The 18,086-nt window shown below is 37.3% G+C and overlaps 1 protein-coding gene across 4 annotated transcripts in view; it reads left to right on the top strand.

Moving 5' to 3' along the window:
• The window catches only part of LRRK2 (leucine rich repeat kinase 2), a 120,784-nt gene that overhangs the window by 78,924 nt on the left and 23,774 nt on the right, over nt 1-18,086 (top strand). For all 4 annotated transcript variants that reach the window (XM_084877800.1, XM_084877799.1, XM_084877798.1 and 1 more), the window contains exons 32-40: nt 745-946; nt 1,977-2,065; nt 6,127-6,314; nt 7,411-7,565; nt 8,552-8,698; nt 8,845-9,036; nt 10,160-10,306; nt 11,166-11,266; nt 14,626-14,816. In XM_084877800.1, the coding sequence (XP_084733926.1) occupies nt 745-946; nt 1,977-2,065; nt 6,127-6,314; nt 7,411-7,565; nt 8,552-8,698; nt 8,845-9,036; nt 10,160-10,306; nt 11,166-11,266; nt 14,626-14,816 (1,412 nt within the window). The remainder of the gene's footprint in view (nt 1-744; nt 947-1,976; nt 2,066-6,126; nt 6,315-7,410; nt 7,566-8,551; nt 8,699-8,844; nt 9,037-10,159; nt 10,307-11,165; nt 11,267-14,625; nt 14,817-18,086) is intronic.

The following is an 18,086-nucleotide window of genomic DNA, read 5'->3' as shown; positions in this document are numbered from 1 at the left end:
TCCTTACTATATTTAGAGCTGTATTGCTTTTTAAAATTAGATTTTCATGGGGGAAAAGACTGTCATTATCGGAAACATCATCTTAAGGCAATTTAAATTTTTTTATTTTACATATTTTTCAATTAGTATGCAGTTATTAAACTCAGAGTGTCACAGAACAGAAATCATCCTATTTGGTCAGTGTGTTTGGATGACTTTTTATTTTCTCAAGTTCAAGGTTTTAACAAAAAGCCTTGCTTAGGTGAGAAAATATCATGTCTGTAGGCTTCGCTGTTGATATGTGCATTAATATAACATTTGCAAGTAATAAGCACAGAATTTAATGTTTTACCTCAGGGTGTGGATATTTTCATCTAATAAACAAGCTTCAAAAGGTCTTGTAGTACTGATTGCTTATGTTAGCTTATCTATTGCATATGTGTTTAATGTCTTAGAAAACAGAAAATGCTTTATTTATGGTTAGGGTTTTGCTATGTATTTTCTGGATAGCTGGGTAAGTAGTTTCATACTATTTTATTTGATAGTTCTTCTCAAGTTGGTTTCTGTGTTCATATTTTTATGTTATCACCATTTTGTTTATCCCTCAAAATTTAATGATTTAAATCACAATTGGATTTTAGTTGAAAACACACTTCTGAATGATATACCCCTTTCTTTAAACCTATTAGCACGGAATTTACCCACCACCTGACAAGTATATGCATACAATGAATTTTTTACAGCTTGTCCTGTTTCATTACATAGATCCGAGATCAGCCTGTTGTTGGGCAGCTGATTCCAGACTGCTATGTGGAACTTGAGAAAATCATTTTATCAGAGCGTAAAAATGTGCCAATTGAATTTCCTGTAATTGACCGGAAACAATTATTACAACTGGTGAAAGAAAATCAGCTGCAGCTAGATGAAAATGAGCTTCCTCATGCAGTGCACTTCCTAAATGAATCAGGTTTGGCTGTTTATTAGTTTCGAATTTTTTTTCAAAGTGTGGCTATGGTAATTTATAAAAATGGATCTGAACCGTGCTAGAATTTACAGTCGCTATTTAACGGAAGAGCTGCAGAATTCTCTCATAGGCCACTGATGTCTATCTTCTTGGAAGATCATCATCTGCCTTGATGTTAAATCATATGGCATGTCATAAGCAAAACATTGGAAACCATCTAAGGGCAACAGTGGAAAGAGCAAGAGTAAAAATGTGTGGGTTCCAGATCTTGATTGTCCTAGCCAGGAGCTGTGGAACCCTGAGCACAAAACATCTTCCAAAGGATCCAGTGGGTTTGGTGTGTGTGGAAGTGGCTTGCCGACTGGAGAATAGAATTATTATTGGGATGGTCTGATGGGGCACTTTGAGAATCAGTGGTTGCCCGGGATGCAGCTATGAGTGCAGATCTCGCTCTGTGACATCACACATTGTCAGCATGACCTCATAGATCACAACTCTCAATGATGTACTTGATCAGTATAGCCTCACTAGCAATGTGTGAGTTGATTTGTAGATCCCAGGGTAAGTGGCTGGGAAGCTGCTTTTGATTCCTAGATTCTGTTATATGAAATAATTTTTTTCACATGGATTATAATCTGTTCCTTTTCCCCATCATCCCTAAACCAGTAGCTTCTAGGATATTCTGTGTCTCTTACCTTTATTTGAAAAATGACATGTGTCTTGGTATTGCATATTTAGAAAGCTGAAAAGAAAATTATGAATTTCTGTTTGTTTGTAAATATATGCTCTGCAATACATGGCATTGCCTCAAATATGCTTATATCTGATCACTGCATATCATTAAGAAATACTCCTTTGTAATATTGGATGTTGGGACTGGAGAACTGGGATGCCCAGTTGTAGTCCCAGCTCTGCCACTAACTATGCTGACATTGTCTCACATGTAAATGAGGAAGTTGGACTAGATTCCCTTGCTCTTTGATGTTTGTATATTCTAGATTTCATGTTTCATTGTTTGATTTTTTTATTCCAGGGGTTCTTCTTCATTTTCAAGACCCAGCACTACAGTTAAGTAACTTGTATTTTGTGGAACCCAAGTGGCTTTGTAAAGTCATGGCACAGGTTGGTGTCTTATATTTTTTGTGACATGGGGGTAATGACTGAAAAGGAGAATAAATGGCACCCAGAGCATTGAACATTGTAGAGTTGCTATTTAGTTAAGATAGAAACTACAAAGAAGAAAAAGATAAATCTTATAAACAACAAATACATATCTATAAACAAGTGAATCTAAAAACCAAGGGAATAAAAAATCTGATGAACAGAATAAACTGGTAATAACAGAATATAATAGAATAGGGGGCATAGAAAGGGAGTGGACTGACAATTCTCGGGGAAAAGGAGAGTGGGGAATGTAGGAAGAGATTGAACAAAAAGCATACACCTATGGATGAGGACAGTGGTGGGGGTAAGAGCAGAGGATGGGGTAGGAACCTGGTGGAGGGGAGTTATGAGGGGGGAAAAAGAACAATTGTAATAATCTGAACAATAAAGATTTATGTAAAAGAGAGAGAGAGAGAGAGAGAGAGAGAGAGAGAGAGAGAGAGAGAGAGAGAGAGAGAGAGAGAGAAGGGCAAACGACCAAGAATAAAAAAAAAAAAAAGAGAGAGAGATAGAAACTATAGTAAATATAGAAAACTATAGGGCACTTCATGTGGAAAACTGCTTAAAGAAGAGCTTTTTGGAAGAAGGGAAGGTACCTAAGAATTTACTTTAACACCTTTATTGTCTTTAATGATGAATGTTTGTACCACTGTGTTCTGTGGTGCTTTCCTAGATCCTGATCATATCTTTGGTTTGGTTGATTTAGCCAACTGTATGAAAACTTTCTGAAAATCCTTGGAGTAAATATATATATAAGAAAATTGTGTCATTGAGCCTGTGAAACCTCTATTTACACAACATGAAGGGGAATTTTGCCTCTTGGGAGAAATGGTCTGAGTTCTAAATGCTTACAATTTTTGAAAACTTTGGATGGCAGTAGTAATAGCTATTTTTTCTCCATTTATATTTCATATGGAAAATAATTTCTTCTTCCATTGATAATTACCATTGAGTTTATATTAAGTAGTTATAATAATCTATCAATATATGTTTGCTACAGAATATTACACCAGCTCAGTATTTTTCAACATCATCTCTTAGGACCAGATAATTCTTTGTCGTGCATTATAGGATAACAGCAGCATCTTTGGCCTTACCTGTAAATATAAGCAGCATCTTCCTAGCTATGACCAGCAATGTGTTCAGACATTACCACATATTGCTGGGAATGCAAAATCACTCTCATGAACAGAGGTGAGCTCAGGGAGGGTGTCTCTGGCATCTGCATTCACTGGCATTTATTTGGTGTATGAGTATAACTTATAGTTTTGCATGTGGCTCCCCGAATCCATAATGATATCTTCTTACGTTAGGAGTCTCTCTTCTAATTAAACTATAATGGTGACTAAATTCCCTCAGCTAATCTTGAATGATAGTTCCTAAACTCCATCTAAAGAAACTTATTTGGATCTAAATCCTATATCACAGAACTTGAGAGCACATTGAAACATTATTTTAATTGGCAATCAATTGTAATGTGGTAGCAATGACTATTTTGGTAGCTATTGTTAGGTAGCTTTTTATCCTTCTGCACATGTGCCATGGAAAGGGGGATGCTACTCATCTCCATGACAGTGGAGCCAGTAAAGTGACTGGTTAAGAGCACCAGCCCTGAGCCATCGTGACCTGTACTCAGATCTCTTATGAAATTTACTTGGTGACATTTCTTAATGTTTTAAGCTCCTTTTTTTTTTTTTTTTTTTACTTGCAAAATAAGGATAGTAACAATTTTAACTTCTACATTGCCTCCCTAGTTCAGTGTAAGCAAGCAGTAAATATTAGCTAATTTCATATTTGATACATTTAGTGATTAAAGCTTATTCTTTTAGGAAATGAAAAAAAATCTTCAAAACTGTACAGATGTATTTAAGCAGTTTTGGAACGTGTGTCAGTATGGAGCTGAACAACAGCCACAAATCTGTGCAGTAGATGCGTTCACAACAGCAGAAGGAGTTTTAAATATTTAACCCTGAAGATTTTGTTGTCCTAGGTGGCATGCTATGATGCTCTATCTAGTCAAGAAGAGACTGAAAGTTGCACACAGAAGTGGTGTTTTTCTATGTGAACTAGGAACCTTGGAAGCTGCACACAGCTGGACACTATTAGAGTCGGTGGATTAAGGAAGTGGTTTGTATCCAAATCACAACCATTTAGCAAAAGCAGATTTCCACCATGACCTCAATAAACTGTCTGATAATTCTATGGAATGATTATGTTAAAACTCCATGGAAATTCTTCTCATTAGAATGGTTATACTGTAAACATGTTAATTTAAGTGAAAGCCAATTCAAGAATTTGAATAGCTCAAAATTATTTTGAAAGAGAGGCCTAAAAGGTCAATAGAGTGATAATTTAAATTTCTTATTAACTTAAAAAAATAAATAGCACAATTCTGTTTATGCTGATACAGTGAATTGTGATGTCATTTTCACTGAGGTTTATAAAGAATGAAAGCTATAAATAATCAAGTGAAAACAAGAATGACTTGTCTGACACCCATCATGAAAAATGAATATGGATATTTTTCCTCCACGAATCGGCAAACAAGGGCAGAAGTGCTAATGAGCCCACCTTTCCTCTCTATGCCCTGAGCTGTTAGGTCGCTACGCTTATTAAAGAAGGTTCCATCAACGCACAGAGAAGTTTGCAAAACTCATTTAACTGTATGATACAAGATATAAAAGGGGCTTATTGAATTAATCGGGTGGAGTATTAAAAATTTTGCATGGCAATTAAGTCTTGGTAACGTGTGTGAGGGCGTTTGAAAAATTCTCATTACTTGCGTAAGGGCTTAGGAAAGCCTTAAAAGTTACTAGGCTAAAGGAATATTAGTAGATCTTTTAAAGTGAAAAAAATTAAGATAATGTTTCAGTTTTCTATTGCTTTTTAACAAGATACCCCAAAACTTGGAGGCTTAAAACATCGGCTGTTTATTATGTTTCAGTATTCTGTGGTTGATTAGGCTCAGTTGAGTGGGCTGGTCCACAAGACCTTGGCCAGGGTCATTCAAGTGGCTTCCATCATTGACTGGGCTGGAGGGTCCACGAAGGCTATGCTCATAGTTTGGTGGACTGATGCTCCTCTGTGTGCCTCTCATATGGCTCCCCCTCCTAACATCTAGGCCCAGAACTGGTATAATGTTAGTTTTGCCACAGGCTAGTGGATGGAGCAACCCCAGGCCTGTTCAGATTCGAGGGAAGAGGAGATAGACTCCACTTCTTGAGGAACTGAGCAGCATGCATGTATAGGGAGAAAAGGAATTGACATGTCCATCTTTGGAAACTACCACAAAGAATGGTAGCACACGTAGAGATATTTTAAAAATCAAAGCACAAACCTCTTTTAAAACTGCTGTGATGATGATTAATAAGCTTAAAGTATAGTATCCACATTAGAACCACATGGGTTTCTTGCAAAAAAAAAAGCAGTTTCCCAAGCCTCTTCCCAGACCTACAGATATATGACTCTGAGCGGAATCCAACAAAATGCAGCAGTTCCTTTGTTTGAAAATTAGTAAACTGTACTGCAGTGCCTCTAGTCTCAGTGATGAAAAACACCTTTGTTACATAAATGTATAGTGAAGGTTTTGTTAGAAAACACTGGTGATAAAATAGTCTGGTAGATAATTTCCCTAGAAATATATTATTAGTGAAAGTATAATAAGAATGCAAGGTATTTGATTGACCTGTTGATTGGAGCTGGAGAAGGCTTTGAACTTCATTGGCTTTAGAGGATCTTCACATAATTTCAGATCTGAATTCCTTAATTTAATAATTTTGTGAGGGGATTTTTTATTTTTTTGTGAGTGGATGCTTTTTTTTTGTTGGGGAGGTTGGGGGGAGTGGGGGAAGAAGGCTTCTAGGTAACATGGCTGCTAGTTAGGGAAGTTAGGTCCTGTGTTATATTTGACAACATTACAATTCTTCTGATTATTTTCACTGAGCAACCTGACAGAAAATGCTTTAAATTGAAAAACTTCAGAAAGTAAATTCCAGTGATTATAAGTGTAAATCTTTCAGATTTTTACAGAGAAAGTAGAAGGCTGTCCAAAACATCCCGAAGGAATTATTTCACGTAGAAGTGTGGAAAAATTTCTTTCAAGGAAAAAGAGATTTCCAAAGAACTACACACAACAGTACTTCAAACTCCTAGAAAAATTTCAGATCGCCTTGCCAATAGGAGAAGAGTATTTGCTGGTTCCAAGCAGGTAAACAAAAAACTTAAACATTCAACTACCCTATAGAAACTCACCATCTATCATATTGTTTTAATTGTCACAATAACTTTGGTCTATGATTAATGTACTAAGTATTATTTTTGCTTATTGTGTAAACTTTCTTCTGAAGTATAACACTTACTTTTAATGAAAACACTACATTTGACATTTTAAAGATAGAGTGACATATTTTATGTCTATAATTACTATTTGGTTTACAACTGTTTATTTAATGAAGGTAAATAGTGGAGGTGTGTGTGTGTGTGTGTGTGTGTCTGTGTGTGTGTGTTTTCTTACACAGTAATGAGAGAGTAATAGTGGACAAATTCTGGGGAGATAGTGAGTTGTTATCAGAATTTTAAAAGAATCTGTGGCAGTGAATTTGAGAGAAGAGGGGAAACACAATGGATGCCTAATTTCTGACCCTGTATTATAGAACATTTTCTTGTTGCTTTAGAAGCGCCTGGGAAATGCTAGAAAGTAATATGACATTGAAAAGTGCAAATTGCATTGATGGTGACCAATTCTAAAAATAGATGTATACTTTTTTTGGACATGCAATCTTTTCAAGTTTTATATAATCCCTTGCTTGATACTTGTTTGTGCATAACCAATTATAACAATTTATTAGTATAAATAAGAATACTGAAAAAATTCATGCATCTACTATATCTGAGCATGCATTTGAATTGATTAAATAACCATTGAAATTAAAAATATATATATATATTTTTATTTCAGCGAGTAAGAGAGAGGAAGAAAGAGATAGAAACATCAGTGATGAGAGAAAATCATTGATTTACTGCCTCCTGATGCTCTATACTGGTGATCAAGCCCACAATGTGGGCATGTGCCCTGACCAGGAATTAAACTGTGACCTTCAGGTTCATAGGTTAAAGCTCAACCAGTGAGCACTCTAGCTAGGCCATTAGATTTTTAAAATAGGAAGAGTATGTAGCAAAAGGAAAATGTGCAATTGCTTTGAATATTTATCTTCAATTCATCAATTTTAAGTCATAAAGTGCTTTGATCAACATGTTTGTGTCTTTTATAAAGCTATGTAATTATGATGTCCTTTTCTGTTTAGTCTATCTGACCACAGGCCTGTGATAGAGCTCCCCCATTGTGAGAACTCTGAAATTATCATTCGACTATATGAAATGCCTTATTTTCCAATGGGATTTTGGTCAAGATTAATCAATCGATTACTTGAAATTTCACCTTACATGCTTTCAGGTAGAGGTATGTATTTAATGAAGACAATATCTAGAGAAGTTATGGGGAAAACACATTAAAAACAGCATGCCATTTTCACAGAGCTTAATTATTTGTAAGGCACCTGAAAGTCAGAAAATAAGCTTATACAACTTCAGATTGGCCAATATAAAGACATGTAGCAAATAAGTGTAGCAATTTGTCACAAAGAAAATTCCTCAAGTCTTCACTTGAATCCCATTTGTTCATATTTTAGACACATTTTAAAAATGTATGAATATCTTGATTTCTATGCCAAAGCAGATTATAAGCAATGCTTTTAAAAGGTGGATTACCAAGAATCACTGGTTTAAACATACACACATAGGCATGCAAGTGCATGCACCCACACTCACACACACAAGAACAACAAAAAAACAACAACTGGGAATGAGCATTGCAAAGTCTGAGAGTTTTACTCAACGAAGTGTAACATCCTGACCATTCAGACCATTCAGCATAGAGACTGTAGTAGCTCCATTCTGCTGCATAATTCCTGAGGAGTTAAAAAAAAATAAAAGAATAAACATGGGTCTTCATAATGCCACTGTTACTATATTCTGAAATAAATAATTTAACCAGCATTTAGGTAGTTACATTGTATTAAAACATTCAGGAAGTTTTTATTTGAGCATGACCACCAACTTCTTTTTAAAAGTTATGAGAACTTATTTTTTTATTATCTTTCTTCATCTGTTACACATATTAAACTACTTAACACCATAAATTTAAAATATATTTTAGGTTATCTACTGGACATTTTTGTTATTATTGTTGCAAAATTAAGGATAAGATATTTAGCATCATATTTTAGATCTAAGATGACTATCAATCATTATTCCAATACTTTTTTTCAAAGCAAATATATCTCTATTGTTATTTTTTGAGGGGGAGGTGCAGTTCCCCACCACCTTTAATTTATGGGGAAATTAATAATTAATGAGTATATCTGCGTCCATTTAAACTTCTTTCAGAACGAGCACTTCGCCCAAACAGAATATATTGGCGACAAGGCATCTATTTGAATTGGTCTCCTGAAGCCTATTGCCTGGTAGGATCTGAAGTCTTAGATAATCACCCTGAAAGTTTCCTAAAAATTACAGTTCCTTCTTGTAGAAAAGGTAAGGAAATTAATTCAAATGTTGAATTGTACCATGAAAGAAATCTAAACTTAAAAACAAACAAACGTTATAGTTTCTCTTTGTTAGTTTTGTGACAGAATAAAGTTCCAATAGGATGGTGATATGCTCTTCTTTGGATTATGTAGGCTGTGTTCTTTTGGGACAAGTTGTGGACCACATTGATTCTCTCATGGAAGAATGGTTTCCTGGGTTATTGGAGATTGATATTTGTGGTGAAGGAGAAACTTTGTTGAAGAAATGGGCATTATATAGTTTCAATGATGGTGAAGAACATAAAAAAATCTTACTTGATGACTTGATGAAGAAAGCAGAAGAAGGTATGTGTTTATGCAACTTACAGATGTTTTTAAGTGATCTCTTAACACTGGTGAACTTGATCCAGCTCTAGAAGGGTTTAGGAAACCTGGAGAAAGGGCTGTGTGTAAATTAAATAAGAGTCCAGAGACAAAACATAATTTTGAAAGGCATTTTGGGGAGGTGGTTGGGCGGGCAGAGGAGTCTGGCTAAAGAAACCAAGTTCTCCTTGTCTCAGGATCCCTTGCTTTTTATTAACACAATTTGTCATAAGGCAAGGTGGAGATATACACATCAAAGGGTAGGGCTAGTTACAGAATCCATTGTCAGAATGGGGAATTGCCTGAGGCTGTTCAGGTGTTTGACCAACAGGAGACAATAATTGTAGATTAAGATGCTCTGAGCTGTCTGGCAGCAAACCATCATCCTTTTCAGGTTTGGGGAAATGACTTTAGCCATTCCAGTAGGCAATAACATATATGATTCAGCCCTTGTTGAGTCCCCAAGTTCCATCAATCTTTCGATGAAACTCTTGCAATTATGACATGCTGAAATTGGCTTCTGGCAATCTTTCAGTATTTGTAAAGTGAGTTTTGTAATAAATGTAGAGATTATACTTATCCATAGGAGATAAGTTAATGTACACTACATTCAATTATAGTGAAAATTCAGGAAAATGGATATTTGTTACCCATAAGAGCATGTGTTCTAAATTGAGAGGAATGTTGGTTTTAGAGGATGAATATTGCCACATTGAGCAACATAACTTTATCTATGAAATGGGAACACTAACCAAAACTACTTAATAAGATTATTATAAAAATTAAAATAGATTATGCATGGAAATAACTTAGTAACATGTCAGTCATATAATAAGTGCTCCGCAGATGTGGCAAAAGATGATAATGTCCTACTCAGATATTGGATAGTCTAAGGCAGTTCTGAATTCTACTTTCTAATGAGTGAACCTAGGAATGAGTTTTAAAATTCCAATAAATAGATATTAATTTAATCTTTAGAACTTTATCAAATTTTCTAGAGAAAAATAGGAGAGGTAAGAAAACCAAAAGGACTGATTAGAAATAATAGAAAATTTGTGAAAGTCATAATCACAAATTTATATGCATTCTTTTATATACTTCTCAGGAGACCTCCTAGTAAATCCAGATCAACCAAGGCTCACCCTTCCAATATCCCAGATTGCTCCTGATTTGATTTTGGCTGACCTACCTAGAAATATTATGTTGAACAGTGATGGATTGGAATTTGAACAAGCTCCGGAATTTCTCTTAGGTAACTATTTTTGTTAGTTTGAGAATAAAATTTAGGATGCATTTTTCCTAATAATCTATACGTTTTTCAAATATAATTATGTTTTTTGGTGTTTTCATATATTTATCATAATGGCTTTTTCCTTTGGAATGGTATATTTTAAAGTACTATGTTTCGGATATAGAATTTGCTTTGAACACAGTCTTATAGATTAGGTTTGAGATGAGAATGAGACTAGCATGGAAGCACATATATTTATAAAATATGTCCTTGCATTTTCTTTAATTTTCAGGGTTTCAAAGGCAGATAAAGAGGTTTTAAAATGAGTGTCACAGCCATTTTTCAGTCTCAAAAAAGACCAGGTGGATTACCAGTTAGCTTTGATGCTAGGCCTTGGGCAAAGAGCTATGATAATTTTTCAGTTTTGACTCCAGATTAACCACAAAAAGAGTTTTGTTTTTATCAGCTATGGAAGGTGGAATAAAAACTAGTTTGGGGAAAAGATAATGAATGTGCCTTTTGGTGGAATGTGAGATTTGGAGAAGCATATCAGTGGAAATCTCACAAATTTGTAAAAAGAGTTCAGGGGGTAGCTTGTGAAACTGAAAATCCTCTGTCTGTAGGGGTAGAATAATTAGGGAGTGGATGGGGTCATTGAGTGGGAAGTGTATAGATGAAGACAGGAAGAGTAGGGATAAGATCTTTAGTCCCATCTTAGTTTATGGAGCAGATGAAGGAAGAGGAATCATTAAAGGAGACTTGATTCAATAAAATAAGTGGGTATACAACAGGTATACAATAGGTATAATTACACCAGACACAGTTCACTTTTTCTGCTTGGACAAATTAACTTATGTGCTTTGTACTTTCTTTTCAAAAGGTGATGGCAGTTTTGGATCAGTTTATCGAGCAACCTATGAAGGAGATGAAGTGGCTGTAAAGATATTTAATAAACATACATCACTTAGACTCTTAAGACAAGTAAGAAATCCAATAACATTACCAAATTCAACCATACACTGTTAATCTCCTAGAACTCTTGTATTGCACATGTTTGTGAAAATACAAAATGATGAACGCATTTTCCCCAAAAGTTTATTTAATTTTAATTATGAAATCCCACTTTGTCCTCTCTTCATGGAGGAAAAAAGTTTTGTGTTTATCTTGTTGAAAACAAAGAAAAGACAGTTTTCTGATAATTCTTGTTTTCAGGTTTCACAGTTACATACTACACATACAGAAGAAAAAGGGTACCTCTTTTGAGGTCTTGTATTCAAAGGAATCAGAATTTATGCACAATTGCCCATTTAAAAACTTTTCCTGGCTTCAATTAAATAACATTTTATTTTCTCAACAAGCACTTATGGTCAGGTTAATGCTGTATGCTGATTGGCTTATGTGTCACCGAACCAATCACTATGGTAATAAAGGTGGTATTATTTAGAGTATCTCCACCTTTCCCCAAGGCTGGAGATGGGATTAGATTCCCCCTAAAGTTGATGGACTGCATGGGTGAAGGTTGGATGCCCTAGCAAAAATCAAAGTATCCTTAGAAAGAAAGAAGGGTGACTGGATGTTGAATGCATAACCAGATTCATATGCAATCTGAATCTAAATAACTTAGAAAATGCACAGTTACAATATATTAATTACTCTAAATAATAAAAATAATTTTATGTCTGTGCAAAATACTCTGGAGTAAATTTAATGATTAGTGCTAGAAGTCACTCTGTAGCTCTAAGGAATAGCTAATAAACAACTTGTGGTATAAATTGATTTTTCAGCCTAAGTCATTAGTCTTCAATGTATGTTTTAAATTTTTCAGTAATGTGCTCAGGGAACTCTTTGAAAATCAGAACACTAAAAATGTATACAGGACTGATTAGTGCGTAGACAGCTAGGTGAACCAAGGAAATGGTAGAAGGGATAGAAACCCCAATCAGAAAGGATATATGCACGCCTATGTTCATAGCAGCACAATTTACAATAGCTAAGATTTGGAAACAGCCTAAGTGCCCATGAGCAGATGAGTGGATTAAAAAACTGTGGTACATCTACACAATGGAATACTATGTTGTGGTAAAAAAAAAAAAAAAAAAAAAAAAAAAAAAAAGGAATTCTTATGATTTGCAATAGCATGGATGGAGCTGGAGAGCATTATGCTAAGTGAAATAAGTCAGTCAGAGAAAGATAAATATCACATGATCTCACTCATTTGTGGAATATAATGAACAACATAAACTGATGAACAAAAGCAGATCCAGAGACAGAGAAGCATGGTTCAGAGGGAAGGTGGGGGGTGGTGGTGGTGGTGGGGGGAGTAAGTAGGAGAGATCAACCAAAGGACTTGTATGCATGCATATAAGTATAACCAATGAACACAGACACTAGGGGGGTGAGGGCATGAGCGGGGGAGAAGGGGAATGTGGGGGGATAAGGACACATATGTAATACCTTAATAAAGAGAGAGGAAAAAAAGAAGGAAACAGTAGAATGTGAATAATATACTTTTTTTTTTTTTTTTTAAAGGAGCCTGGTGGTTAATATTCTTGGGTGAGAATTAAAAATAAACAAAATCAATAAATCAATGAGTCAAATTAAAAAAAAAATCAAATGAAAACATGTTAGTGTTCGGTGCTATCTTTTGAGGGTCATTCTGCCAGGGGTCAGGAATTGCGGCTGATGACTACATTGTTTTGCTGTTTTCTAGTGCTGCTTGTCTAGAATAGAAAATTTGGACTAGGCTTCTGTCTGTGAAAGAAAATAGAGCTAATTTGCCTTGTTCTCATCAGTTTTCACCAACTTAGCTAATCAGTCATAGGGAAAAAGATTTTATCTTCAAAGCTTTTGTCTGGAGCCTTTGTCCTTGGAAAGCTCCTCTGAGGGCATCCAGCCTTTCTCATTCAGCTGGCAGATCTTTTTCCACACTTCGGTTTCCTGACAGATGCCATTGGCACTGATACTTCCCATCTTATAAGCTGGTTGTTAACAAGCAGAGCTTCTGCAGAAATCACAGCTGAAAGCATGAATCCATTTAAAATCAGCTAAGCTATAAATTTCATCGAAATGACAGTCTCAGAGTAAAGTGAAGTAGGCAGAATGAAGCAGGTAGAATTTAAAAAGCAGCAATATCTTTAAGAAGATTATAAAGTCTCACACGATGTGGTCTAGAAAAAGAATAGTATCAGGATGGAGACCTCTCTGTTCAAGCTAAACTGGCATCTCTGACTTCGGGGATTGGAAAGAGGTTGCTGCAGGTGGGGACTGCTTTAGTAAGGGCGATCTGAGACAGGTCACTCCGAGGAAGTGAGAGTATTTGAGCTAAGATTAATGGCAGGAAGCCTTCAGCTCTGTGGATGGGGAAGGGATTTCTAGGAAGAGAGATCAGTAAAGGCACAGTACCTATGGCTGTAAGGAAGGAGCTGGTGGGTGTCAGGGATTGAATGAACACCAGCATGGCAGACGGGTGGTGAATGAAAAGAAGAGAGATGGGATATGGGATCTGAGAGGCAAGCCAGGGTGAGATCGGGCCAGGACATGAAGGTTGTATAGTACATGGGATTTTTTTTTAATGTCCATGAATAAACATGGTAATACATTACATTTTTTAAAGACATTTGTTTTGCTTCTTAGAGAGAGAGGAAGGGAGAGGGAAAGAGAAAGAACTGCCACTGAGAGAGAAACATCATTGACTGGCTGCCTCCTGCACACCCCTCCTGGAGATCAAACCCACAACTTGGGCTTTTGGCTCTGATTGAGTAGAACCCATGACTTTTTGGTTCCTGGGTTGATGCTCAATCTCTAAACCATGCATGCCAGGCAGTACATGGAATTTTAATCTAAGAGTACGGGAAGTCATCAGAGATTGTTCAGGAGAAAGCAATGCCGTCTACATCGGTGGAGTTTTGAGGAGAGGGTCATAGCATAGGTTTCTGTGGACTTAGACATTAAACTTTTCTCATCAAATCAGAGATTGACAGGCAGGATGTACCTAACAGGGCAGTTACAGTGGATTAGAAGAGACTACTCAGAATCCAGCAGTGAGAATGTTAACATGACCTGTTAGCATGACCATAGGTGTGTGCTGTCCCTGAATTAAATGTTCTGATGAATGCAGAGAAGAAAGAAAAATAGAATTTAAAATGTTACTTCATACCACAGTTTCAAAACCAGCTGTTCATCCCCAAAATGTGGGAAATGTAAAAAGCTCACAGAAGAAACAGAGTTTCCTATCATTTAGTCACCCAGCGAAAAACATGCCCAGTATTGACACAATTAAAGCAGGAGGCACTTGGGTCAGAGTTGATGTCCTGTTCCTCTGAAATGATTTGCTTTTGCAGGAGCTGGTGGTGCTTTGCCACCACCACCACCCCAGCTTAATATCGCTGCTGGCGGCTGGGATTCGTCCCCGGATGCTGGTGATGGAGCTGGCCCCCAAGGGCTCCCTGGACCGCCTGCTGCAGCAGGACAAAGCCAGTCTCACGAGGACTCTGCAGCACAGGATCGCACTCCATGTGGCTGATGGCTTGAGGTATTTAATTATTTATGTGGTTTTCTCTTCCTGTATGACGAGTGTTAGCCCACACTTACTCCCAAGGCTCTGAGAATAGCACTTCCCACTAACAATGTGTCCTAGTAACATTAAAAAAAAAATTTTTTTTTTGGATGAAAAACAACCATTTTTCCCTGATTGAGTTTTAAAATCTGATAAAACGAAAGTACAAAGACCATGGGAGCCTCCTAGCAGGTGGTAGAGAGGTTGAATCCAGGAGTCCTGTTCCAGGGCCCATGCTCTTATACTGACCTACTTCCTCTAAAAAACGAAAGGTGAGCATTCCAAGTATCAGGAAGAGTGTCAGTTATCATGGATGATTGCAATATGCAAAGATGAGCTCCTATTTCTGAAAGGGACTAGAGTGACCTGGGTTGTTCTGGATCATAATATGTTGTGTCTCTGAGGCACACCTAACCCTGCAGTCAGAGGTAGACATCCATGGAGGGGTAGCTCAGCAGAGTAGAGAGGCTGTGGTCTTTGGAGTTAAAAGAAGTGGGATAGGCTGGCAAGTATGGCTTAGTGATTGAGCGACAGTCCATGAACCAGAAGGTCACACTTTGATTCCCCTTCCCCTTCAGGGCACATGCCTGGGTTACAGGCTCAATCCCCAGAGGGGGGTATGCAGGAGGGAGCCAATCAATGATTCTCTCTCATCATTGATGTTTCTGTCTTTCCCTCCTTCCTTTCCTCCCTCTGAAATCAATAAAAACATATACAGAAAAAAAGGAGGGTGGGGGAGACTGGGATAAATCACTGCTCCACACACTTTGTATCTGTGATTTTTATTTTTAATATATTTTTTATTGATTATTATTTTCAACCCTCTTCTACCTCACTTTCTGGTCACTGTGCTCATCCTTCAACTCCCTGAGGTGACTCGAATATGCCAGAGGTTTTAGACCAGCTCGTCTCTCTACCAGCAATCTCCGACTCCAGATACCCTATTGGCTCACTTCTCATTTCACTCAGTTCTCTTCATAGATGGGATTCCCTGAATCCCATGTCTCTCTAGTACCTGTACCACTCATTTCAGACTGGTATTCTTTGTTTTTATTTTTTAAATTGTTTATTGTCTGTCTTTGCAACTAGAGTCTGAGAGTCACAATCACGGGGACTTTGCATTCTGTTCACTGTTGCATCCCCAGCACCTGGAGCAGTGGGGCCTCTGTAATATGTCTTGGCATTGGGGGGAAAGGGAGGAAGGAATGAGGGAGGGAGAGATGGAAACAGTGCCTGGCCATAGTTGCCACACAGTGGATACACATTTCCTTCCCTTCTGAAAGAGTGTGTCTATTGCTTTTGGGCAGGATCCAGAAATGTAAATGGAAAGGAAAGGACACTGGGGAAAACAAATAAACACGGCTCACAACCAAACCAAACCAAACCAAACCAAACCAAACCAGTCAAGAGGATGTAACTCTTAGTAACATACAGGGAATATAATAAGTGCATAAAACAAGTAGATTTCTCTTTCTGAAAGAGTCCAGAAACCACTAAAACATAGAGTCAGTAAATGAAACAGGAATGCAGATTTGGTTTTGGGTTGATATACCTGCTTTTGAACACCAGGGGGACCCTTGTGTTAAATTAATCCAGATAAAGTGCAAGTAGGCTGCCTGTGTTTTAGAGCTGCCTCCATCACATTGCTTGATTGAACTAACTCCACATCCTAGTTTTACCCTAATTCTTCCACGTACTCCCCGAAGTGCTGCTTTATAACATGGGGGATAGTTATTTTTATTGTTCACCACTGTTTGAAAGACCTTGTCTCTAAATTAACTTACTCGGGTTCTCTGAGACCTTCCTTTAGAAAACAAATCCAGTAGTTTCTGATGAAGTAAGTGAAATTTTAGCTATTTCCCTCTAATTTGCTTGTTTTGTTCTCAGCATGTCAAGATAGCATTCTGGATCTTGTGCCCAAGAGGGTAGTAGATTTCAGTAGCTATCAATCTTCCACCAGCACTAATAAAACTCAGCATTAATATTTGTCTTCCCAAATACAGGGTATCCCTAAAAATGCATATATACACTTTAAATAATTTTAAAGACAGTGTTTATTAAGACATTTCATTTTCATTTAACTGCCATCAGCTGTTAAAGTGTGCATATATTGTTTGGGACACCCTGTATATTTTAGTACGGAGTCTAACTACAGAGGTAGAAAGAGGCAGTGAAACCACACTCCTCTGGAGTCCTTCAATGGTGGAGCTGATTTGAGTGACATACAAGAACTTCTTCACATCACATATATTTTTGTTCCACAGTTTTGCCTTCAACTCTTAACTTACATCTTTAATCCAGTCTGCTCCTTTGAGCTCTTCGTCTTAATTCTCAGCTACTAATGAAAACAGAGTTACCTATACTTCCCATACATGCCCATGTTTCAGTGCATTCAAAATTGCCTTTACTTTCTCTATTACCTCTGCTCCCCATCAGTCTGCTTTTTCTCTTGTATCTCCTACTTGACAACAAAAATCTTTGTGGTCATATCCAGACCAACCCCCTCCTCCAAAAATAAGTATCTATTTGTCCACCAGGTTTTATACTATTTGACATTATCTTTTTATCCCATTTATTTTTATGCTCCTGCTACTGCCTTGGTGTAGTGCCTCCAGGAAATTATCAGAATATTTCCTCTAAAAGAAAAATCTAACCATGCCTGAAATTTCCTGGTTGTCCCAGGCTACCTACAAAATACATCCCAATTCCTTGATGAAGCATCAAAACTCTTTCTGTATGCTCTGGGCCTGCCTCCCTGGCCTCCTGCCTCTCCGCTGCCCTGACTCTACATTCTAGCCACGCTGAAGGTCTCGACATTTCATTGACATCCACGTCTATCTTTGCATTTGCCATTCCTCTTTCCCCACAAAGTTGTCTGCCCAGAGAACTCATTTTCCTCTAGAATTCGCACACATATCATCTCCACAAGGAAGCTCAACAGTACCATGAGTGGTTGGCCGCTGTAACATGTTTCTGGAGTCCACTCCACGCAAGACTTGGTGTTGGGTGCTGAAGAGGGAAAAGTAGAAATGATATTGCTCTTATCAATTGAAAAATTGACAGGTAATGGGAGAGTCTGCTTTGCTATCTTATCTCTATGCTTTTGTCCCTCTGGCTTCCCTAGCGTTGTGCTCACCACATTTCTGCAACCTTGTTAGAGCCCCCATTTCTCCTTCTAGATTGTTGACACACACACACCCCCCCCCTCCCAGGGTACACTGGTGATAGTCATGGTTAAGGAAGGAC

The sequence above is a fragment of the Pipistrellus hanaki genome (assembly GCF_964339955.1).
Source record: "Pipistrellus hanaki genome assembly, chromosome: 3".
Lineage (NCBI taxonomy): Eukaryota > Metazoa > Chordata > Mammalia > Chiroptera > Vespertilionidae > Pipistrellus > Pipistrellus hanaki.
This window is presented reverse-complemented; position numbering and strand designations above follow the sequence as displayed.